A 26652-nucleotide genomic window follows, 5' to 3' on the forward strand; every position below is an offset into this window, starting at 1 on the left:
TGAAACTTCACATAGAATATGAAAAAGTTCCATATGTATTTGTGTGTCTGGATCAAGTTTGACGATGGGGTAATCCTGTAGCTGAAACCTTGGTAGTCTGGGTTTGAAATTGCAAACAAAACTCCGAAAATGTTACAGCTATTGGTACCAGTGAGCATACATATTAATGCAGACAAGTTCCACAAGAATACGACCATTGTGAATTGCAGTTTAAGCTTGCCTATGGGTAGTTCTGCTGGGGTAACTTTGGTGGCCTCGGTTGATATTATAAACAAAACTCTAACAATTTTAAAACTAATGGTCGGTGACAAGAAATTTAAACTACTCTTTAAACTACTTGTCATTGAAGAGACAGTCGTTTTCATGGGTGGTCTCCTTTGGAACGAGACCGCAAAAGTTCACTGAACCAAAACCCCCTAGTAAAACATCGAACACCAACATTTGATTATAAATCTATTGGACAAGAGAGACGTAGCCCTACTTTCTTGGCGTCCGGAAGTTCCCCCATTCCTTAAGCATTCTAGTGCAGCAGCGAAATGTTTGAGATGTTGATTTTTGAAACATCTACTTTAACTAAAACCCTCAAGAAAATTAAACAGTAATCCCTTTTTCGGACATATATTGCATACCGTTGGAGAGAAATGTACTAATAAGCTGTGTTTTCTCATAACGACCCTCATCAGCAAAAGCGAGGATCGTGGCCAAGAGCACTTGGGTGGTTTCAGATTGGAGGTGACTGGACATCAACCGTACAATCTGAAAAGAATGTCAAGTGACTGCCATTTTGTTTCCATATATAGATATATGGTTTATTTCGCTTTTACAGCCAGTAACTTAAAAATCCGTACGATAAAAATGTTTAATTTTATCCCTTATCTTTAATATCACAACGCAAGATAGTATCTGAAATACGCTCGTAGAAAGAATACAATTTTAAACAGCTCTTTTTTCAGCAATTATATTGCAGTTTATTTTATTTGTTTTTAAGGGTATATAGATAATTATACAATGAAGAACCCCGAGAGAAACAAGAAACGAACCTATGTTTTGACAAGGCCTTAAAAGCAGCTTCGCTATCTATAGAGCTATCGGAATCATCTGATTGAACATCAATAAACGAATCATCGTCACCATCGTTCTCATCAATGGAAACTAGAATTGAAAGTTTATTAGAATTCAAGACACTCATCATGAATTATGAACACTGCTTCATTTTGCTTATAAAACTTTCTTCATTTTGTTCTTTATTGCAGCTTTACTTAACTTATTTTTTTTCTTCTGTTTATCTTCTCTGAATGGAAATTAAAAAGCGACCACCTTATTTCTTGTTTTTACGATTATCATATGACTATCAACAGCACTTCTTTTCCTCTTGATAATAGACACTCTGTCTGTCTGTCTCTGTCTCTCTCTCTCACTCTCTCTCTCTCTCTCTCTCTCTCTCTCTCTCTCTCTCTCTCTCTCTCTCTCTCTCTCTCTCTCTCTCTCTCTCTCTCTCTCTCTCTCTCTCTCTCTCTCTCTCTCTCTCTCTCTCTCTCTCTCTCTCTCTCTCTCTCTCTCTCTCTCTCTCTCTCTCTCTCTCTCTCTCTCTCTCTCTCTCTCTCCCTCTCTCTCTCTCTGTACCTCTTCATCTCCCTCTTTTCTCTGTTAGATTTCTCCCTGGAATTAAAACCTATATGCATTAGTATCACAAAGCAAAGGATTTGTTTCAAAATTCTAGACTGTTGAAAACAAAAGTTGCCACCCTTTTTCGATGACCTTATTTAAGATAAAAACGACAATGATGAATTTCTTAAAGTTTAATTCCGAAAATAATAGGCTAAATTAGTTTCAAAATGTTTTAGTATGGTGACGATTAGATTTCTCCCTGAAATTAAAATCTACATGCATTAGTAACACAAGGCTACACAAAATTCTAGACTGTTCAAAACAAAACTTGCCACCCTTTTTCGATGACCTATCTAAAATAAAAATGACAATGATGAATTTCTTTAAGCTTAATTGCGAAAGTAATAGGCCAAATTAGTTTCAAAATGTTTTGTATAGAACCTTTGGCCAAAATCGAATAAGGGTATCAAACCTAACTGGACTAAGCAGTCCAATAATACTCATTGAGTTTCAAACTTTGTGACTATGGATTTGACAAAAAATAGGAAAAAAAATAGCTAAACGATTAAAGCCGGAAAAATATTATGATTGAAAAGGATATACCATTTAGTGTTATTTTACCCACAGATTCCTTTGATTTTTGATTTAGTATTTGTCCCTGTAGAAGTGTTTGATGGAGATTGTAGTGACTCGCAGAATTTTAATCAGAGCTACAGGAACAAATAGACCAATATAACCAATACATTGGTATATAACTACTATGATATTTAGTCATAAAATTGCTCATAAGTTAAGATCTACATTATGTTGGTAGACTCCAACTTTGGAATTTGAGAGAAACTTTCCAGAAACATTTGAATACTTAATTGGAGAGTCTAAAATTTGGCAATATTGAACTTTTTATTGAAAAGCTAATAATTGACAAGCTAAAAAGTGACCTAACTACCACAGGCTGGGAGGTCAGTCAAGGAAATGGGGTAGGTTGGTAATACTAGTAATCTTCTTAGTTATGTGAATGCTGCCCAGAGTAAATGAGGATACAGCAATATTCTTCTTTCAATTTAAAGGTGTTTATTTTGTCTTCAACTACAAACATACAACCTCAATTAACGACTGTTCAACATCAAATTCAAGAAATTCAAAGAAAAGACAAAATTTATTAAAGGAATTTATCCTACATTAGTGCTTCAGTCGAGCGGTTATCCCTGGAAATGAATCGAAGTTTCGAAGGAGTATCGAAGTTTTACTCTCTTGTCTGCAGATTCCATTCTTGTCACCAGCTTCAGTCTCATATTTTCGAGTGAAAACAACGCAAATAGTGAACTAAGCCAATGCCAATTATCTGAATGATGGTTGCAGCGTCAGATACAACCTATTAAAAAACGAACTCTAGGCCGTAGTAACCGGCAATTTTAAAAGCGTTTAAAAAACTGTCATGCAAGGAAGAATCACAATTTGAAGCTGATTCAGGAATGATAAATTTCCGTTAAATTTAAACAGTTCAGGTTTATTGCGAAAAAAATTTATGGGAATTTCAAACATAGTCTGAAATCTATCGAAAATGGTGTTGGATCCAAATGTAAGCTTGGAATCACCATAGCCGAAAACCTCATACAGAAGAATTACACTCCCGTATCTTGAGCAACAAGGAAAATCACTTGTTCAAATGGGAAGCAGTGATGCGGCTCCATCTGTTTTTTTTACACCAGGAATGATTGTACCAAACAAGTGGTCGTAGAATGTTAGGAGAGGGCTTATTAAAACAAATCGCCATATCTAGTACTTTTTGTAAGTAGCAAAAGATAATGTTTAAATAAGACGCAATTTTTGGCAAAACTGCGGCTTCAAATATAAAATAATATAATTCGCGTACTTTTTAAAAAGTCGTTTCTCTGGGGTATGATGTCGTATTTAACAGACCCCGGTACCTGATTCCCTGAAATGTCGTCATATTTCTTGAACTGACGCCTTAAACTGGTTTTCAGACAATTCCTTGGATTATAAATTATAAAAAATAAAATGAAAAATCCCTGACTTTCCCATTAGATAAAAAACATTGGAAAGTATTTCACTAAAACCAATCATTTGAAAACAACAACAAAAATCTACCAACTAACGTGTATTTTTAAAAAATTAAAGACTAATAAGGCACAATATTTGACAAAACAGAATTTTTGGCAGAACAACCATTATTGATAATGTGGTTTGTTCTTTTCCAGGTTCCAGCTAAGGATAAGCCATGGGCTATTTCCTGTGTTTTATATAAAGAGGTTACCGCGTGTAAGTTTACTCTATGGCTTGTTACTGTATGGCTTGAAGATGTAACTTCAGAAATTACATCATCAGGTCTTTTTCACTTCTGTCATGAAACCTCGGCTGATAACCCTCATATGATTATTTACGTTTTAAGGCTTTCGACAATGGAGACTCCAATGGCACAGTTTCCGTTTCGATCCGACACTATTTTCGAGGGTTTTCAGGATATCTTTCGAAATTCCCATAAACTTTTTTTCGCAACACTTTTACAACTAAAATTAATCGAAATAATGGTTCAAAATTCTTGAATCAGCTTCACATGGCGATTTTTCCTCACTTGAAAGTGTTTTTTTTTTTCAAAATCCATTTTTGAATGTTCGGTTACTATGGACTGGGGTTCGTCTTTACTAGGTTGCAGTTATCGCTGCAACCATAACCTGGCTTTGCTGTTATGCTCTCTGAGCAAGTTCAACACTAGTAGGATTTACTGTCACGGTGGACCAGTCAACACACAAAATAATTCTTCTAGAAAAACTTTTTTTGCATAAATTTAAAGATAAAGAGCGATACTGGAACTTAGAACAGATCCTAAATATGGACAATGATAAACCAACTGACACATTTAGTTATTACCAGCTGTTTGAGCCGAAGCTCTAGTCATAGGCAGCGCGCTAGCGCTGCCTAAGTAAAGAACGATGTGGGCACAATGTGTTTTTTTTTGTTTGTTTTTTTCTCTACCCGGGCACTTCGTATCGAAGGAGTCGTCGTAGAAACTTCGAAAAGGACTCATTCGATTGGAAATTGGAGTGGCTAGTGCCCTTTTTCATAGTCGAAAGTGATTGGAGGGCAACTAGCCCCCCCCCCGCAGATCATTCCCCCAAACACATCCAATCAAAATTTTGAGATAGCCATTTTGTTCAGCGTAGTTGATTTCCAGATACAAAATCTGTTTTTGAGGAGGACCCTCCCCCACAACCCTCAGGGCAAGGGTTTATGCCCTAGGGGCATATAGGGTTTTTATAGAAGGCATTGTCGTAGAAACTTCAAAACAGGCTCATTCGATTGGAAATTCAAAGGGCTAGTAACCTTTTTAATAGTCGAAAGTGATTGGAGGGCAACTAGCCCCCCCCCCCACGCCCATCATTCCCCCAAATACATCCAATCAAAATTTTGAGATAACCATTTTGTTCAGCGTATTTGTTCTCCAGATAGAAAATATGTTTTTGAGGAGGACACTCCCTCACAACCTTCAGGGCAAGGGTTTTAAGTTATGCCCAGGGGGCCTATAAGGTTTTATTAAAAGGCGTTGTCGTAGAAACTTCAAAACAGGCTTATTTGGTTGGGAATTCAATGGGCTAGTACCCTTTTTAATAGTCGAAAGTTATTGGAGGGTAACTAGCCCCTCTCCCCCCACACCCATCATTCCCCCAAACACATCCAATTAAAATTTTGAGAGATCCATTTAGTTCAGCGTAGCTTATTTACAGATAGAAACTATATTTTTGAGGAGGACACTCCCCCACATCCCTCAGGGCAAGGGTTTTAAGTTATGCCCTGGGGGCATATAAGGTTTTTATAGAAGGCGTTGTCGTAGAAACTTCAAAACAGGCTCATTCGAATAGAAATTCAAAGGGCTATTACCCTTTTAAATAGCCGAAAGGGATTGGAGGGCAACTAGCCCCCCTCCCCCGCCCATCATTCCCCCAAACACATCCAATCAAAATTTTGAGATATCCATTTTGTTCAGCGTAGTTGATTTGCAGAAAGAAACTATATTTTTAATGAAGACACTATCCCACAACCCTCAGGGCACAGTTTATAAGTTACACCCTGGGGGCATATAAGGGTTTTATAGAAGGCGTTGTCGTATAAACTTCAAAAAAGGCTCATTTGATTGGAAATCCGAAGGGCTAGTTCCCTTTTTAATAGTCAAAAGTGATTGGAGGGCAACTATCCCCGCAGCCCAGCATTCCCTCCACCATATCTAATCAAAATTTTGAGATATCCATTTTGTTCAGCGTAGTTGATTTGTCGATTGAAACTGTGTTTTTGAGTAGACTCCCCTACAAACCTCGGGGTCTGGGTTTTAAGGTCTGCCAAGGGAGTATATCATGTTTTTACAGAAGGATAGGTCGTAGAAACTTAAGCAATGACTTATTTGGTTGGGAATTCAAAGAGATTTTACCCTTGTTAATGGTATACAGATAGTGGAGAGCAACTAGCCCCTCCCCAAACCAATCATTCCCCCAAACATTGAGAATGACCTTAGGGTAAGGGTTGTAATTTATGCCCTGGGGGCATATAAGGTGTTTATAGAAAGCGTTGTCGTTTCCAAAAGTGCTCATTCGATTGGAAATCGAAAGGACTAGTGCCCTTTTTAAAGTCGAAAATGATTGGATGGCTTGGCATTTTTATAGTAAAGATTGATGTGGGTATAATATATTATTTTTTGTTGTTGTTGTTGTTTAGACCAGGGCACTTCGTATCGAAGGAAATGTCGTGGGAACTTCGAAAAGGGCTCATTCGATTGAAAATGGAAAGGGCTGATGCCCTTTTTTATAGTCGAAAGTGATTGGAGGTCAACTACTCCCCTTCCACGCCCACCCTCCCCTTTGCCCATTTTGTTTAAAAAAAAAATGTTGCCTTAAGATAAATCAAAATGCACTGTGATAATGCTAATTCCCAGTAAGGCATCTCAGCAGTATCCCAAGAACGACTGAGGGTATTATGTTAAAGATTTCGGGGCTACTTCTGCTCTTAAAATTTAACCAAATCAAAATAGCGTAAGTGTATCCAAGCTGTCAAAGAAAGTAAACAAATTTTTTTGCGAATGGTATCAAGTTTTCCATTTCAGGTCAACTAGAGGAGGTATGAAACTAAATTAAACAGTACTATTGGTGTCCTGATTTTTAAAAGGGCGTATGTTGTTAAAAATTGCTGAAAATTTTTCTCCAGCATACAAATAGCAGGCCAAACCATAAAGTCTTAAAAAATCGAAAAGATTTAAACAATTATTTTCTTTTTCTCTGAAAAAGACTATGTCAATATAAAACGAACAGACATTAATTAAAAAAAAACTTTTTCTACAAAATAAGTTTTTCAAAGAAAAGACCTCCATTAAACAAAAAAAGAACAAAAATAAAATGGAATAATCTACCAAGCGTGAAACTACCACAAATCAGCATCGATATATAAATGAAACCCAAAACGAACATAAATTAAAATAAATAACCGAGTCAAACTTAAAACGAGCAGAAATTAATACAAGTTGGGCGTAAAACCCCTATGCCTTCCCAAGGCCAAAACAAAATTTGTACTTTACTGAAAAAACAAAAATGAATATGCATTGTCAGTTTAATATACATATACTGTCATTTAGTGATCAAAATGTTAATATTATTTGATTTGTTAAAGTTATAAAAGTAAAAACATTTATATTTTTTCAGTAAAGTGCAAATTTTGCTCTGGCCTTTGGAAGGCATAGGGGTTTTGCGCCCAACTTATGTTAATTTCTGCCCGTTTTGAGTTTACTCATGCCCTTCATCTATTATTTGATTTTACAATAATTTTCCTTGATTTATCGATACTGATCTTCCCAGTTAGAACTGACTTTACAGTTAGAGGTTCTTCCCTCTAGGTATTAGCTCCAATCAGGACTTTTTTGTATGTACGGAAGAACCAGGGAAGTACTCCTCTTTTGCTTTCAAGCCACAACCCCTTTTCGGTTGGGATAAGAGCTTGTGGTATAAATAACTCTTTTTTGGATAAAACCCTGTTTTATATTGTGAGTGATTTCCCAGTGGACTCTTATTTGAAGAGTTTTATTTATAATCGGCTTATCTTTTGTTTGGTTATTTTGACCTCTGTGATTTCCCCTGGGAACAATTATTTTAACTCATTGTTGCCGATTGGAGGTTGCCAATAGGCAATTTTTTCCGCCGAATCTTGTATATAAAAAAATTTAGCCAAATTACTAGAATTCAGTCAATTTAAACCAAATTTCAACCTTTTCTTAAGGTGCGTCAACAGTACCGCGTGGATCGCTTGGGACCAAGAAGAAGAGTGGAGAGAACCTGCCGGAAGCGCCATATTGGTACCTGCCGGTTTTAATTAGCCTTAAATTGCAGGGGACAGGTGAGCAGGTCTCGACGCTTCCCTTGCTCCCGGTGATCTATGTGCGGCTAATCAACCTTGTTTCAGACTAAGATAGACACCTGCTGTATATTTGTTTGCTACATACAATGCGGAGCCAGCAGCTAGTGTGGTCTCCAGTATTGAACTTTTTATACCGTGCCCCGGGCTGTAGGGAATGTTTATGCCGATATTGCGAATACTGGTGCAGACTTTTTTAGCACTGATTCGTTAATGGAAGTAAAGAAAATATTGTAGAATTATGCAAACTGCGTGAATCGCCCAAGTGACCGACAGAAAGCTGCAGATAACTGTCTGGACATGCTAAAAAAATTTGAAAAGTGTGATGAAAAGCAGATACCCCTACCCCGTTTCGTGCTGTACGAGCCTGACGAAGTACCAGTTATCGCAGGGGAATCAAGTGCTACACTTACTCGTAAAATGAACGAACTATGTGTCAAATTCGATAATTACGTCCTGTCGAAGCGCAACCCGCTGCCTTCTTTGTCCTAAGCACCCACACAATCATCCAAACCCTCTTTTGCCGTTATATTAAAGAATCCACCTAAAACACTGAATGACCCCAAGGACCGCAAAATTTTAATTGATAACTTGTGTGGTGACTCGAAGTCGGCGATAACTGAGCTCAGGCCGGGAAAAGATACTTGGTGCTTCATCGTAAGTGATAAAAATGAAGCTACTGCTGTCGCTGATGCTATTAAATCTAAGGACCAATCGCTAAGCCTACAGCTAAAAGTTCCAGTGTATTATGAAATTGCCCGTTTTGTTCCTGACAGTGTTACTGACGGTCAGTTGCAGAACTTGATAACTAACTGTACCAAAGTCTTAATATCGGTAAAACTAGGTCCTACAAGCTTCGGTTCTCTCGCCAAGAAGACTTATTAGCAGCCATTTCCTCGTCAGTGATAATCGAGTACGAGAGAATCCGCATTGGTAAGTTTCTCCCTCTCCTTCCTCACTGCTACAGCTGACAAGCTTACGGAGATCTTGACCAGCACTTTGAAGCTTTTACTCGCTGTTAGCGCAGTGTGAAGATAGGACACTCAAACAAGCTAGAAAACCTCTGTCAAAAAACATGGATGATGTGCTGTGCAGGCAAGCTGACCATCCTTGTTATAGCTACAAATGTCCTGTCGCACAGAAACTTATGAATCCCCTAAAATGAGCACTGAGCTACGCGTTACATCATGGAATATTAATGGAGGTGTCTCAGTGAAATTACTCGTAGTCCAAACTCTATGTGACACGAATGAGATTCTCTACCTACAAGAGCACCTTCTCACTGCTGACAGTCCATGTTTATTGAGCAAGACTGCTTCTACTGTCGTAATAATTTGTGCAGCTAGACACTCAGGGGCTGGTCGGCCGAGTGGATGTACTGTTATTCTTGCTAGAAACGTCCTCATGCCCGAACACTTTCGCAGTCAAAATTCAGAATTATGTGGTGGTCTTAGTGTATTTACCCACCGATTACCGTAATGCTACATCAGACGGACAATTTAATCAAGCATGCCGCCAAGTCAGTTCCCTCGTGTCTGATTGTGAACTGCAAAACCTAGCAATAATCCTTGCTGGTGATATGAACTGTAACCTTTTTGATGACAGTAGCAGTTGTGCTAATATTCTGAATAGTATGTGCCCTCGGCCCTTGGTGGTTGAGAATGCCCAAGGTTTCACATATATCCATAGCTCTGGTACGACATCTGCTCTGGACTTCCTCATGTGTTCCCCGAATAGGACACCAGATTAAGGATCCTCACTTATATCCTCTTTCCAAGTCTCGGACCATATGCCTATCAGTAATATATTCCCCGTTCAACTTATTGCACCGAGTGGTCCAAGTCCAGACAATGATAGTAAATGGCATGAAACCACTGACTGGGCTCGTGCAGATATGTTTATGTTCCGGGCTGTTAGTGATTCTATTTTGAAAAAGATCAAAGTGCCGTTTCATCTACTTTCCCAAAAAAAAACTATTAACCTTTGCAGAGAAGCAAATATTGCTGAATATTTACTGTGCAGAGATCGTTTACGCCCTACGCTCTGCCGAGCGTGCTAGTTTACCCATACGAAGAGTACGTCTTGGAACTGAGAAGCATGGTTGGTCAGGTAACCCTGACCTCGCTAAATCAAAATTCTGGTTTCATGTCTGGAAGGAGTGTGGTATGCCACGGCAAGGTTTGATAAATGAAATTCGTCTAAAAACAAAGTGACATTTTACGAAAGTACTTAGGCAACACCGGGCTAAATCAGTTGCTGAACTATCAAGTAAAGCCACAAGTGAACCTATTTTCGTAGGGAAACTGCTCAAAAGAGATAATTCAAAAGCCTATAATGCTTTCAAAATTAACAGTGACCAGTGGTATGGTTACTTTAAAAGTGAATTTTCCGAGCCTGATCCATCATTGTCAAACCAATATGAAAGGGGGTTTGATGGTTGCTTAGGCCAATCAACTGATGAGATCAGTTTTATTGTTACTCGATCTGCGGTTCCTGGGTACATTTCTAAGCTGCAAAAGAAAACTTCTCGTGGTGTTGATGGTCTCTGTGCACAGCATCTAAGATGTGGGTCCCCTCTCCTGATTCAGCATCTGACCTTACCCTTTCAGGTGATATTCTGTTCTGGTATAGTTCCTGATTTGTTTAGTACTAGAGTAATAACCCCGTTATTAAAAAGAGAAAAGCCCAAGGACCAATTACGGTTTCACCGGTTTTATGCAAATTTTTTGAGTTACTGATTATTGACGAGATATCTGTTAAGTGTTATACACCAGATAACCGATTCGGCTTCAGGAAATAAGTAGGCCGTTACCATGCTTACCATTTGATTGCTAATTTACTTCTACATACTCTTGAAAATAATGAAGTAGTATATTTTGCCTAGCTAGACGTATCTAGAGCTTTCGACACGAGCATACATCCACATATCTTATTGACTGCTTATAAGCACTGAGTCAATAGTTCTGTCATTAAATCGATACGTGATATGTATAAAAAGCTAAATGCCAAAGTTAAGGTTACCGTGGAACTCACTCCTTCAATTCCAGTAAAAAAGGGCGTTATACAGGGCGCTGTTACTTCTCTCCCCCCCCCCCTGTTTAATAATACTGTCATTGTGCCACAACAGAAAGTTCTCACCACATGCATATTTAATGGTGTTGATGTTTCGCTAGCTAACTATGCTGATGACATCCTTGATATTAGTAGAACAGCCTTTGGAATTGAGAAAAATTTAGGAATTCTCGAAAGGGAGTATAAACGTATAGGTCTTCGATTTAATGAGAGTAAGACTGAGTTCCTGGTGTTCAATCACTGTTCAAATTGCCCGACAAATGTTCAGTTAGGTGAACATGTTATTAAAGCACAAGTTACACTAACGTATCTTGGTATACCGATTGGGCCAAATCTTCGCACCATGCGTCAAATTTTGAAAGATTTTTTTGCCAGAAAAGCTAGGAATGCGTATGGTTTACTTGTTGCGTTAAAGTTTAAATTTAACCGCCTTATCTTAGCTAGCGTTTATAATGCATTTGCTGTTCCGCATCTACTTGCCCTTGCACCATTTTGGTCTCTTCTTACTGCTTCAGATATTAGGGATATACGGAAGTGTTTCTACAAGTTTGCAAAATATTTGCTAAGGCTGCCTCTCTAGACTAATAACAGCTCACTATCCTCGCGGTATGGAGTTGCAAGTCCAGTGTCCGCAGTGCATAAAAGAAATGAGAGATATCGGAGGCAGATTATTGGTGAAAGTACCTCTGAAATTGTCCGTCCTTGATAATATGTTTGTTATTACATATAATTGCCCCTATTTGTATTTTTTTTTTCTTCTTGTCTGTTCTTCTATGTTTTGGTTCTGTTTGTATTTGTCAGACTTTATTTGTTTGTTTTCCATTTTCCTTTTTTATACTCCATCAGTGTTGTATTTTATGTGTATGATGGGCAATAAATTTATACATACATACATACAAAGATTGGATGTACATGACATTGCTGCACCAACAAGTGTCAAACAGTGGACACGTGTCTGTGAAAGGGGTTTAAACTGTATTCTTGGTCGAAACCACTGATTAGTGACTTCAAGAGTATCAGACAGACCATAACTATCAGTCATACCTTAAGCTAAAAATTGTTCCTCCCTTACTAAACTAGGACAACAAGGGCTAAATCGAACGACTCTGAATCCTGATACCACGTTCAATTGGATTAAACTACAATGTAAACCTAGGTACTGCAAATTTGCAGAGGGAAAAAAAGATGACAGCCATGGAAGGGCAGATGCGACACAGACAATTAAGAGATTTCTCTTTTTGATTTTTATAATCTATATATGAAGGTATAAACATAAGAAATAGATTTAAGCATAATTATGTCTGAATAGAATGGAGGCAATGGGCCTTTTTAGCTTGCGTTTCGACTCAGTTTGGTGATTCCACCCATAGTAATAATAAGCAGTAACCCTTTTTTTAAACCCACTTTGATACAGAGCGTGACAACACGCATTAGCTACACTGTATCAAAAGAAATACGAATTTCTTTGTAAAACAAGCTCAGACGACCAAAAATCTTATCAATGACTTCTTAGCCAGGATTTTCTTTCAGTATAATTTGAGAGGAGCCACAAGTACAGCTCTTTAGCTGTCGGTAAATTCTTAGTCAAAGAGCTTTATGCTTCAAGAACTCTTTACATCAAAAGGGCGTTGAATATTTTAACAGGTTGAAACAGACATGTCCTTATATTGAATGATAAAGTAAAAAAACCTTTCCGAAAAAGAACTTTTTCAAAGAAAAGTAGAGAACCACATTAAACTTAAAACCAGTAGAAATAAATTTCTATAATAATTCAAAGTCAAAATGACTAGAAATTACTATTAAAGAATAAATGGAACCCAGAACGAACCGAAAATAAATAAAAATCGAGGCATACATACATATAACAGGCAGTAATATAAATGAATAAGTAAATCTTAGAGCAAAAATTAAATTAAGTATTCAAGTCAGACTTCAAACCAACAAAAATTGCTACAAGCAGGAGTTTGGCCACTGCCTTCTTCCCCCTCATCTAACCGTACAAGTATCAAGCCTGTCATGTCCTTTGCGTTTTATTGAAAGCTATATGTGTCTCGAACAGTCCTTGGAAAGACCTATTAAAAATAAAATGACTATTTGATTCAAGATTTTAGCAATTTTAGATTCAGCAATCCAAAGCACAAATGACGCAATAGACTTAAGAATTTTGCGGTTAGGGGAGGGGGAAGAAGGCAGAAGCCAAACTCCTTTTTCTGGTAATTTTTGTTCGTTTCAAGTCTGACTTGAATACTCAATTTAATTTTTGCTCGTTTCAAGATTTTCTTATTCATTTATATTACTACCTGTTATCTGCATGTTTTGTATGATTGTTTATTTAATTTCTGTTTGTTTTGGATTTGAATTACAACAGAAATTTATTTCTACTGGTTTTAGGTTCAATGTGGCTCTTTACTTTTCTTTGAAAAACTTCTTTTCCGAAAATGAATATTTCTCCAGTTTTTCAAGCCTCCAGCGTAAGAATTAAAATATCGGATTTTAATTTATTACTCTTGACCTTCTCTCTTGATCGATTCTTAATCTTGCATGTCCGAACGACAATTACTGCCTCAAATTGACAAAAAAAGCATTAGACTTCGTGTTTTAGTGAGTTAGCCGATTTACAATTGACTCCCTCGATTGAGATTCTAACGACCTGAGTCACTCCACTGAACTTATTCATGCCCCCTAGTACGTTTCCCTTAAATTAATATCACTGAAGTCTCCTAAATATTGAATCTTGCAAAATCCACCTATTATCTGAAAGGATTCGCAGCTTTGACAAGGTCGAACTTTCGGCCTCAATCGAGATTTTACACAGAAAATGAAAGAAGAGAATTGAGTCTCTTTAGTTTCTTGAACTACCTAGCAAAACCAATTATCCACAAACTGCTAGAGTTATAGAAAACAAAAACTTTTTTTTACAAGATTCCACTGTTGTGTTTATGTCCATTGTGTCGTCCACATCAACTAGATCTTCTTTCTGGCTTTTAGGAGACTTGGTTTTTGGCTTCTTCTTGGAGTCAAAATAATATACAAAATCATCTGAAACAAAGAATGGCTGTGGAAAAAAATGTTATACTGACAAAAATTTCATTAAACAGTGGGATTGGTGCAAAGAAAAAACAAATATTACCAAGTTGAACAAGTTTAAATACAACTTATAATAGATTTCATATGATCATCATATCCTGCAACTACCAGATTCAAACGTTTCAGTCTAATCTACTTCAATCAGTATTTCCTTTTGGTTTCTCGAATGACCCTTTAAGACGAAAGGAATTGCTCAACAGCACTATTGAACTCCAGCAATGTTACATTTCTATTGGTTCATTTAAAAACTTCATCAGAATCTCAGATTGCTACGCGTCCATTTTGAAAACTGTATTGGAATCTCAAGCTAAAGTTTTAACTAAGACATTTTGGGAGGTTGAAGAAGTAATTTTTGCTGACCTGGATACCTCAAAGCTCCTCATAGATCTTGTATATACTATGCAATGCAACTAGAATCAGCAGTTCTATCGCTGTTAAAATCAATTTTGCTATTATGAGTGTGAAATTTTGTGTCCTCAAGGAAGGGTTCGAATAAAGTTTTGAATTTATTTGTGTTTTTCACTATACTGAAACCCCACGTTGTTGTTTTAACTGCTGCTCTTCCAGTCCACTGCAATCAAAATGCACCAGTGTTGCTTCTAAACGTGATATTTGTACACAACCCCCAATCTCAACCAAGGATTCTGATGTTTTATCCATGAAGAAGATATGAACTGACAAGTCTCTACAGTTCTCTTGAATATAAACATGTCGGAAAACAAGGGTACCATGTCCCCAAGCCACATTAAAGACAAACGTACGAAAAAATATTACACACGACAACAGCGTCATAGATATTTATATTTATATAACAGATAGATAGATATTTATTTCGAGAAATTACTATCACAGGCCCTGAAGGGCCGAATTCAAATTTCGAAGTCCATAAAAAACAAATAAACAAGAAAATCAAAACAAAACCACAACAACTAAAAAAGTGGCAACCAATGCAAAAAAAAAAAAAAAAAAAAAATATCGGAATGCTATATGATTCCTTTGTCACTTATATTAAAAATGCAAAATGGCAACTAGTTAAAAAGATAAAAACTGATAAAACTGAAAAAAAAAATAATATATACATTAACAAATGTTTAAAAAACAAAATAAAAAGGGAATAGGGAACAAGAAAAAAGAGTAAAAAGAAGAACGAGCTGTTTTTTTTATCATGTAAGAGATAAGATAAAATTTATGTACAAATTAACAACTATTTATTATATCAGTAAAAAAAAGGGATAAAAGATTTCTTATACCGCAAGGTAGAACAAAGAATGGGAGATAAGGTGGGGATAGGCTGGGACACAGTTCGTGGAGGATGACTTCTATCAGGTACATGATATTCAGGGAAAAGATTCGCAGTACGGGGATTCAAAAGGACCAACTTACCACAACGGCTGCATAAATTATTTATTCTCCGGTCGAGGGTCTCTAGTTTAGAAAAATACTTAACAAATGCAAATATGGTACCTTGCCCTCTCTAAAAATAATTCTTTGAGCTCTCTTTTGGACATTTTCAATTTTTTGTGTTGCGTCATTTGAGAGGCCAAGATGCCACACAGGACAAGCATTCTCTAATATGGGACACACGAAAGAAATGTATACTTGTAGTAAATATGATTGAGGACAACTAAATCTATTTAAAATTTTAAGGAGGGAAAGCGAGGAGTTTGCTTGTCGTAGGATATTATTTATATGGGCATCCCATTTCAAATTGAAAGAAATTGTAACATCAAGGAGTTTAAGAGATTTGACAGAGGTTTCAGGAGGAATGGGAGCAAGAAAAAGGGGAGAGGATACTTAAGGAGAGTTACTGAGACTGTTTCAGATCTAGAAGGGTTAACTGTCATGTCAAGGGAAGAGGCCTCACAGGCAATATCTTGGAGTATGCCCATTGGGTTGCTAAAAATCTTTTTATGACATATCTCTAAAACTGTCAAGTCATCAACAAATTTCCACCTATTGTCATAAAGGGTTGAAAGGGTGTTAATCATAAGAGAAAAAAGGAGAGGGCCTAGAATAGTCCCTAAAGAATGCCATTAAGTATGGGGAGTTGATCTGAAACATGATTTAGATATTTAACTGCTTGGGATATGTTAGAGAGAAAAGAGGCAACGAGCTTAACAAGGAAATTTTCAATGTGGAATTCATTTATAAGTTTATCTATGAGTAAATTGTGGTTAATCAAACCGAAAGCTTTTTGAAGATCAATAGAAATCAGATTAAGCCAAGTGTTAGGTTTTTCAAGTAATTTACCCAAGATATCATCAAGATGGATTAGGTAATGAGAGGTTGACGTGGATATGAAATTACCAAACTGTCTAAGATCAATGAGGGGGGGGACTTTCATCTTAAGCCAGTCTGCGAGAAAACTTTCATACAATTTGAAAAAAATTGAGGTGAGGGTAATAGGACGAATGCCATCAAAGCCAGGCTACCCATTTTTCTTTTTGATTGGGGTAATAAAGCCTTGTTTCCAATATTGAGGGAACAGTCCAGATTCGGTAATTTCATTAAACAGGGTGGATAGGGGTTTTGAGAGGTCACTGAAAGCTTTAATCAGAGGAAAAGGAATATCTAAAGGGCAAATGCTTGATCGTTTTAGTTTTCCAGTTTTTTTTTTACAACATCAAGTGGAGAAATATGTGGGAGTGAAAAAGGATCAGTAATATCTGGAAATGCGTAAAATAGAGGTGGGATACTCTTGACAATAGAAGCCAGAAACTTATTGGAGTCATTAGCTGTGGTCTTTGGAGGTTCATTTATATTAAAATTTAGTTGTTCTTGGCTCTTGTCGGTAAGTTTTTTTTAATTTCAGAGTACTAATTCTTTGGTTTATCATGGCACAAGTTTTTAATTTTATTTTTATAGTAGGCTCGGGTAGCTTTTCTAATTTGACTTTGTAATTCCTTTCTTAATTTATTTGCTTCAGCTAAATTACCCCTGTTAAATAAGCTTATTTTCGTGCGGATTAACATTTTTATGTGATTATTTATGTAAGGTTTATCACTGGAGCATTTTCTGATTTTTTTTTTCTGGGAAACATAATGAGTAGGAAGCAATTAGTTTTTTGTGAAAAATCAAAATTTTATCATCAAGGCTATTAGAATTATAAAGGTCTGACCAACTTTCACTGGTCAGCCATGATCCAAAAGAGTAAAGGCCTGTGTCACTGAGGGGAGGGAAAACCCCAATGGAGGTAGTAAAGGAATGTTCAATGGCTGAAGAGGGAGAAAAAAGAAGACAATAGTGATAACTGCCTCCTAATGGTGGCAGTGCTTGCTGGAAGTTGTAATACTTACTCATGTTTGAACAAATAACATCCAGTGAGGTGTTAACTTTTGTTGTAGATATTTTAACCAGTTGTTTAATATTAAGAGAGGTGCAGATAGAGTCTATCGTCAGGTCATTCGCATCGTCAAGTAAGCAAATACCAGCGTTCGGATTCTTTGATAACACAAAGTCAGCACTTATAAGAAATTGTTGTATAAATTTGCGTTTCTGGTCAATACTTTGGTTAGGGGAATGATAAAAGACGGTGGTTACAATTAAATTGAAAGGGCGGGGAAGTACTTTTGGTCTAAGGCTCAGCCATAGAATTTCATCATAATCTGATAAGTTGGGGGTGGGGATGAGTTTAGGTTGGAAGTTATCTTGGACAAAAAATAATATACCACCCCCTTTTTCCCGAGAGTGTGATCGGGAGGGCGAAGCTTTATAAACTGAGTATAATTGCTGATTGTTAGGAAATATGGGTTCTGGGACTGAACCTCTGTCACAGCAATAATATTAATTTTATGAATTTCAGAGATACCCTCGAGTTCGGTAATTTTATCAAAATTCAGGCTCCCAGCATTGGTAAGTAGGAAAGTTGGAAATTTAAACCGGTCATGAATACTTTCGGCGTCGCCCTAAAAAATTTTGGGTTTTAAACCTACGCTCTAACCCTGAAGATGTATGTGTAAATGTACATGACTTATAAATACAAGATAAAACAGAGCATTGATCGACATGGTCAAAATTACACTTATCAGACACACAGACTCTCGAAATAAATTGACGACAAATATGTAGAAACTTGCATTGTTTGCGAAACTTGCAGAAACCACTATCAAAATGCTTGCAGATCACATTTTCCTTTCTGCTTATTTTTACATTTATTTCCCTTTAATCCATCACTTTCGTAATTTTTTCAAAAATAATAACAATGTCATCATCTGGTAATGACTTCTCCAAACCTTATTAATCCCTTTGTTTTGTTCATTATCACCTGATAATTTATGCAAAAAACCGGAAGTCACTGGACTATTCACGAACTCAAGGGCGTCATCAGTATTCATAGTACACGTAGGTAGTTGTATGCTCTCTTGGGATACTTTGCAATTAATGGTGGATTTGCTGAACTCTGATAATTGATCCCCTAGTGTATTAATAATTGCTTCGTTGTTTTTTAAGTTTTCTTGTAATTTGTTGATATTTCGATTTTAGGGTCACTTGATTGTTTTCTAGAATGTAGAGTTCATCTTCCATAAGAAGGCGGTGGGAATTATGGGAGTTGATATTTTCACCTAATTTTTGTATTTCCAGATCACGTTCATGGAGTATATCGTTACCAATTTTTTCGTCATTGAGAAATATGTCAACTTTTTTTTTTTTTCAAATCTTCTATGGCTACTTCATGGTCTAAATTATTCTCTAACTGGGAATTGTATTTAGCTCAGAGATCAGCCAGCTGTTTGATATGTTTAACACAGTCAACACAAGGGGGGGCTTGGGAAGCTTGATTTTTTTAAACTGATTTTAGGGTTGTAGTTTTGTGACAGACTTGGGTGTAGAGCGTGGTTCACAGCCAGGGGATGGAGAAAGTGGTGTTAAAGGTGGTTCAGGGTCATCACTCAAAGAACGGGAGGACTGGCAGTTTAAACATAACCACTCACCACATTGTTTTCTCTCCTCAATAGAAATGCCTACAAACTTTGGATGAAACCACTGTTGACACCGACTGCACTACACTGTTCCACTAGCGGCACAAAGTCTGCACTCAGGGCATGTGAATTTCATGGGCCTTGACATAACAGTAAAACAAAAAATCCAGATAATATAGCTCAAAACTGGTCAATGACTGAAATTGGGATTATAATAACTTCCAAAACGGGTTTCAAAAATTTAACCCAGCATAAGTGTTAACAGGTCAAATGCCAGAAAGAGACATTTTTCAATTTGCAGGTGTATAGTGTTAATGATTAACCAATCAGATTAGTGAACTAGTGAAAACTTGGCTTAGCAGCCTCTAGCTTCTCAATTTGGAAAAGCAAGGCTCTATCAATGTCTTTGGTGGTACAGCTCGTTAACTCTTTAAGAATCCTCATTATTTTGTACTCCAACAAAAATTTGGTCAACAAAGGCTTATGATGAACAAAGACTTTAAACATTTGAAGCTAAGTGCCTCTGCTATATAGTGTTGATTACTTACATAGACTTGATTGTCAAATGAAGACCTTCATGAACTCCTCCCACAACATCATGGACTGAATCAAAAGTTAACAGCTCAACTGGCTTGGTCATATTCAACAAATGCCAGCCAACAAGCTACCCAAAATCACGTTTGAAGGAACAGTGCAGGGCACACAGCCCAACACCAACCTCATAGAAGATGGATTGACAACTTCCAGACTGCTAACCACTATGAGCTACTCCTTCTAGATCCAGATTGATCAAAATATTGTCATCATATTCACCAAATTTCGAGAATGGAAGAAGGACCAATACAGCTTCTTCTTGGAATGCCATGCCTACTGGAGTCCACTTTGGTTTCCTTTTGGCTTCACGACGATTTTCAATCTGCAGGTGATGATGGGCCAGGAATAAGTCTTGCTACCATCTGTCTGACCTACTCGCAGATGTTATTATGTCACAGGATATCAAAGATACTTTTGTATAGATGTCTTTCAGTGTTAGCTGGTAGGCTCAAGAGCAGCAACAGCCAAAAAGGTCAAACAGTAGTTAAATCAAATAAGCCAGTCACTTGGGAACAAGTTAGTGTTGATATAGGATTTTAAAAGAAAATTGCCATCTTAATTTTCCACTTTTGTTTTACAAATGTCATGTTAAGGTGAATTAAGAGTCCAGAGCATTCATAAAATCTGGCTTTATGGTGGTTATCAACAAGCCTGACCATAGAAACATTATAGTACTAGAATCTAGTTAGAAACAATATACTATATAGAACCAATATGCTACTAGTTAGAAACAATCAATCGAAAAAATGTAATTTTATCTAAAAAAAAATTAAGTTTGATATGCCATATGAGTTTTAATGTTGACTCTGATAAGACTTCTTGGCTAGCAACACTTTTCAAAAAATATCTTAGCTATCTATAAACCCCCCACCCATCCCTTGGGTAGCCATGTATAATACCATATTATTTTTGTATGGTCATATGCTTATTAAACAAGCACAAGTTGTTACAGTCTACAGCATATTGTTTTTGTTTTGTTGTAATTTTTTTTATTTAAATAAATTAAATTCAATTTAGTCTATAAGGAGACTGCAATATAGCATAAATGTCTACAGTTAAAAAGGAAAAACTTACTATTGGCCTTTTGCTGAATCTTTCGCCGTGACATTAGAAACTTGCCAATCTAGTCGTGTTGTGTCTTTGGTAGAAATGTCAACTCTGTCTGAAAACAAAAACGTTAAAAAAAATTCATGACAAGCAATAGATGAGATCTATTTCTACAGATTAAGTACTTTATTAACAAATTTAGAGTTTGAAAAAGAATATCACTTTGAGACACATACATGTACCTCAAAAGGATTCCTGATGGGGGAATGGCTAGCTTTAAGACAGGCACCATTGCATAATATAAAAAAGATATTCAAGTTTCCTTACCCAATTGTAAAATCAATATTCCAGGCTGTTCACACATTATGACCCCAGACAGGCCCCTGTTATGTTCCTTCTTTTGGGTTGGGACTTTCTTTTGGTAAGGGGCATAATTCTTTGAAATAATAATGAGAAAGTTATCTGAAAACTATAGATAAGATTGGGAGAAAGCTTGATATTTGGAAGAAGGGTCAAAGATCTGAACCAACCTTCTCAACACACACACTTGCTAAGTATTGTTGCAATAATTATATCAAAAAAATTTCTAGGCTCAAGCAGGGAACATGCACCAATTTTAATATCAGTTATGCATATCCTCTAGTCTTATAGCATATAAATCATGTGTGCATTTTTGGTTACAGGTATGGGGCAATTGTCTACCCATTTGAAAACCAAAACAACAGTATTCACTTAATAGACACTAAAAAACTCTTCAAGAACAGTTACAACTTGGGATTTAATGAATCCCTTTCAGCATCTCAGCTTTTGTGCAAATTGGGCATCAGTTTACATGAAACATTATAAGAACTATACCACAATATAAATGATTTTTTTATAAACTTCAAATTTAACTCACTATTGTTCTTACAGAAATTGACATGGCTGTTCCCAGTCTTTAAGGCATTTATACATTCCATTTTTCTGGACACAAAACTACAAATGGCATGGAATAAACGAATAATTATTTAGTTCAGCATTGTAATAATGGTACCTGTTCTTTATCAAATCTAACCATTATAATTTTAGAAATCCTTGACCTAGATAGCTTGACTAAAGAGCAGACAAATAATAAACCACTTAAATGAGAAGACTATTGGATCCAGGGTATAATAATGATAATATAATGCAAAACAAATAGGCCACAGGGCCTCTACAAAATTTTTTTTAATTGACAAAAATTATAGGCACTTTCACTGTAGTATTTGTCCAGTTCCTGCTTCAATGAGTTTAATGAGTTGGCATTGATGACTTTGAAGGGGAGCTTGTTCCAGTGTTGTGTTACTCAGTTCTTGAATGCCCATCAGCCATTATCCTTTTGGAACCTCTCCTCTTGAAGCTTGAGGTTGTGACCATGAAGGTTCATGTGGCTGAAGTTGAAAACATTGGTAGCCTGGATGTTTTCGTAGGCATCGTAGCAAAGCTTGTATACCTCAACAAGGTCTCCTTGGTGCAGTCGATAAGCTAGTGAACAAAGCTTGAGCTTGCAGAGCCTATCTTCGTAAGCTAAGTTTCTCAGAGTTGGACAGAACTTTGCTATTTGTCTTTGAACTTTTTCGTGAGCTTTGATGTCTTTGTTGTAAATGTGTAGTGCAATGACGGTATTCAAGGATTGGCTGTACCACAGCTTTGTAGAGAAGGCAAAGGGTCTTATCATTTCCAAAAGTGAAGTTACGCCTTAAAACTCCTGCAACACAATTTGCTTTCCCAATAATGCTGTTATAGTGGGCCTGGAAGTCGCGGTTGCTGTCAATGACAACTCCCAAGTCGTGCTCCTCCTAGCATGATGTGATTGGTAAGCCTCCTAGTCTATATTCATATTGGATAGTAGGTTTCCCTATCATCAGTTTATGGCTTTTGTCGATATTGATTTCCATCAGCCAGTTGGACATCCATCTATTGAGCTTGTCCAGGTCCTCTTGTAGATTGTGCATTGGCAGCTGTTTTAATTACTTTATACAGCATGGTGTTGTCTGCATACAGTAGAATCTGTGAGTTGATGCCATCTACTAGATCATTGAGGTACAGGTTAAATAACAAAGGGCCAAGGACCAAGCCCCAGGGAACACTGCTGATTACCTTGACTTCAAGTATGCTCAGAACTCCATCTACTGATACTGTTTTAGACCTTCCAATAAGAAACTTTTTGATCCAATCAACTGTTTTGATTTAATATATTTCTTATTTATTTAATTCCAATGTCATGGCTTGAACAACGGACAGATAATTTTATTACCCATATGAAAAACAGTACAAGACTACAAATGGAGTAAATAAATAAAGTAAAAAACAACAACAAACAAAAAAAGAAATGAATAAAAACTAAGATATTATATTTGCACACAGATACTTAAGGATGAATCAAAATGGCAAGCCTTTAAGAATTTTGTCCAATGCTTAATGAAAGCTGCAATGGAGTATGCCAAACCAGCTCAACACTGATGTATTCTTTGTCCATGGTCATAAATTAAGCAGAAATGTTGCATGTTTATAAAAATCTGAATGCAGCTGTCTTTTATCACTTTTGGAAAAAATATTTCAAAATAGAGATATAGCTAAAAATGTGGTATAGCCAAAGCATTGAGCCAGGCTCAAACCTGTTGGTTATATTTTTGTTTTTTTGCTGGTGAAAGAGCACCATCTGTTTTTCTTGCCTTTTCACCAAAGTAACTTATCTATAGGGCAAATGCAAAAACCATACTCATCCCAAAAGGCATTTCTCAATAAACAATAGAATCTGACAACACAACATCATGATCACCAAACTTAACAATGCAATCCCTTGAATTTGCTCCTCTTCTACAAAATTCAACAGCTTCACTTTTGCTAGGATGAAATGCAAGACCTATCTGCTTATACACTGTGCTAAGCATATCAAAAATTCCTTTGATCAGAGAAAAGCAATAGCTTATGCTTAAAATACCATCTGTGTATTTCAAAAGTGAGAGATCTATTCTGCAGAAGGCAAAACTGATTTTTGCCAATTTCTGGCTCTAAAGGATGCTATTATTACACAACAGTGAAATAGCACCCTGTCATATCCCTTTCTTAACTGGTACTGAATTATACAGGATAGCTTAATATTTTTAAGCAGAGAGGTCTCTAAAATCATGAAAGCTCATGAGATAATCAGCAGCTGGGCGAAAACAAAATTGCAGCCAAAACAAAATCCTTATTGACTGCTGCACAACCTCCAATCTGAGAGTAACCATTTACACTCTTAGTGACATATCTGGACTGATTTACTTGTTCAGTTGACTATTTCAGAAGAAGAGTTTGTAAGTTGCATCTTCTGCAAACCATGATAAGAACCTTCTTACCCAGCTGGATGTCAAGTGTTGGGTGAGTGAAAGTTAATTTAAAAAAATGAAAAGGTAACTAAAGTAGCAACTGAGCTAGGTTTAGAAATGAAAGTCTGAAGTATAGCAAAAAAGCAAACAAATCATATTAATTTGTTATTTGGTTTACATAATGAATATCATACATGGTCAGTTCTTATCTCTGTGTTGGAGATGATCATATCAGACTTAGAAAGCTCTTTTTCTGTAAAAAACCCTGTGAACTTTTAAGCTTGGTATTTTCTTGCCAATAAATTGTGCAGAAATGAACAAATAACAATTTACTTATATGATTCATGACTTGTCAGCATGGTGCTGGTCAGTAATTGGTTTCTCCTCCCAACTAGTTTATGAATGTGCCCTGGCAAGAGAAGTGACAATATGGAAAACTTGGCAGCTTTGTCTGAAGGAAAGCAATGCAGGCAAAGGTAAAATACCTGAAACACTAGGGGAAACTGCACATATCCAACTGCAATACTGATATTTTCCTGAAGATTTTGGTGCTCTTGCAGATCCTCATGACCCAAACTGTCAGTGTGGCATCTATTGAATGAAGTTTTTCTACCTTGAGAATATTGAAAATATAGCTAAGGAATAATAAACAAAAAATCGCGAAGAAAGGAAACGAGGACAATTAACAGCCAGTGAAAAAATTGAAAAATTATGCAAATATTTCGGTCAAGACCTCCGCTTGACCGTCCTCAGTGCAGAATAAAACTGATAAAAATATAAAAACCAAACCTTAAAATAAAAACACGAAACTAAAATTGGACGACCCTTTCCTAGTAACGGTGAAAGGGTAACTGAATAAAAAACACAAGTCTAAATGGCATTTCAGAATTTCATTTTGCGTAAAGCACTTTTAAAGGCTGATCGCTTTCCAGTTTGATTGTTATCGGAGACTCTATTCGATTGCACAATATAACTTTGTGGATGTATGTAAAAACGATCAGAATTAATAATTTTGTCATAAATGGGACTTAGAAAAATTTCTCCAGTGTCTCTATTGAGAGCTACCTTTTGGTGAATGTGCTTTTTTATTTCAACTGCCTCCCTGAAAACTTGCGTGAGACCTTTAACGGGGGCAACGATAGAGGCCTCGTCAAACAAAATGAAATGGTGTGGATTCTCGTACACATGTTGCGCCAAGGCGGAATCAAAAAGCTCAGGCCTTTGGCGTAACCTCATTGCCTTGTCAATTGAGGACTTGTGCTCAGATAACCTCTCCTCCAATTGCTGTTGGGTTCTACCAACATAAAAACAGCCACAAGAACAAGGAATTCTATAAACACCACTACCCAGAATGGGGCTGGTTTTATCTTTGCCGTTGTTAAAAAATTCTGTGTAATATTTGAATTTTTAAAGGCGACGCTAAGTTTATGTTTTTTAAGGATTCTTTTCAATTTGTCACTCAATTTTGGAATGTAGGGTAGAACAGGGAAAAGTTTCTTATCATCCACCAATGGGACGGTATCTGTTGGGGCTTGTGGACCTGATGCCCTCCCCTCTGCCTTTTTTCGTCTTCTGTCTATAATGGTCTCAAGTAATTTTATAGGGTAGCCATTGCAAAATAAAATGTCCTTAATATAGTTCAATTCTGAGTCTATGTGAGGCTCTGAGCATATTCTTATTACTCGGTCAACCAAAGAAATAACAACTCCTCTTTTTATTCAGGGAGAGTGGTTGGAGTAAAAATGCAAATACCTATCGTTATGCGTAGGCTTTATATAAATAGAAAATTCAAGGCCAGGAGACTTATTGAAAATTAAAACATCTAGGAAAGGAAGTTTGTGGTTATGTTCTAGTTCGATAGTGAACTGAAGGTTAGAGTCCAAAGTGTTTAGATGAGTTAAGAAGGAGTTAAGTGACTCTCCTCCGTGCTCCCACAGAGAAATAACATCATCGACAAACCTACCCCAGAAACGGTGTTTTATCGGAAAATTTTCCAGAGCAGAGATTTCTATGAATTCCATATAAAAAGTTGCCAAAAATGGTGAAAGACTTGTACCCATAGGTAAACCTCTAATTTGGGTGAAAAATTGATTATTATATCGGAAATATGAGGAGGAACTATTGCAAAGACGGACGAGACGCATAATAGTTTCTATGTCCAGTGTTTTGTAGTCTATTTGATCAATATTATCTTCTAATTTCCTTTGAAGAGCTAGTTCACATTTTTTAATGTCGCAAGACGTATACATAGAAATGGCATCGAAACTGGCCAAAATTGTATCTTTTTTTATTTCAATGTCTTTTAGTTTTTCAACAAGGTGAACTGAGTTTCTTATGTATGAAGTTTGCGTTTGCATAAGGGGGCAAAAAATGGTGGACAACTATTATCCTAATCTGGCAATCGGAGAGCTATAAGGAATCACACCTGGGTATAGAAGAACTCCATACTTGAGGATTTTTGGGAGCCCATAAACTTTAGGGGCTGAACTGCCTTCAGGACAAAACATTTTATGCATTTGTGGAGTAATAAGTCTTTCAGTTTGCAAAATTCCTAGCTCCTTTCGTACTAGACGTGTGAACTTATCGGT

At 36.7% G+C, this 26652-nt stretch overlaps 1 protein-coding gene across 4 annotated transcripts in view; it reads right to left on the reverse strand.

Moving 5' to 3' along the window:
• The window catches only part of LOC148942118 (INO80 complex subunit B), a 104667-nt gene that overhangs the window by 46453 nt on the left and 31562 nt on the right, over positions 1-26652 (reverse strand). For 2 of the 4 annotated variants that reach the window (XM_089103069.1, XM_089103066.1), the window contains exons 2-4: positions 20763-20850; positions 14008-14127; positions 1041-1152 (exon numbers count right to left, since the gene is read on the reverse strand). In XM_089103069.1, the coding sequence (XP_088959195.1) occupies positions 1041-1152; positions 14008-14127; positions 20763-20796 (266 nt within the window). In that variant the 5' untranslated portion in view covers positions 20797-20850. Of the gene's footprint in view, positions 1-1040; positions 1153-14007; positions 14128-20762; positions 20851-24549; positions 24674-26652 lie in introns of those variants that run through there. The other 2 variants (XM_089103067.1, XM_089103068.1) reach the window with 2 other exon arrangements.

This window comes from Artemia sp. Qi Xiang Cuo, chromosome 17, assembly GCF_049724085.1.
Source record: "Artemia sp. Qi Xiang Cuo chromosome 17, ASM4972408v1, whole genome shotgun sequence".
NCBI lineage: Eukaryota > Metazoa > Arthropoda > Branchiopoda > Anostraca > Artemiidae > Artemia > Artemia sp. Qi Xiang Cuo.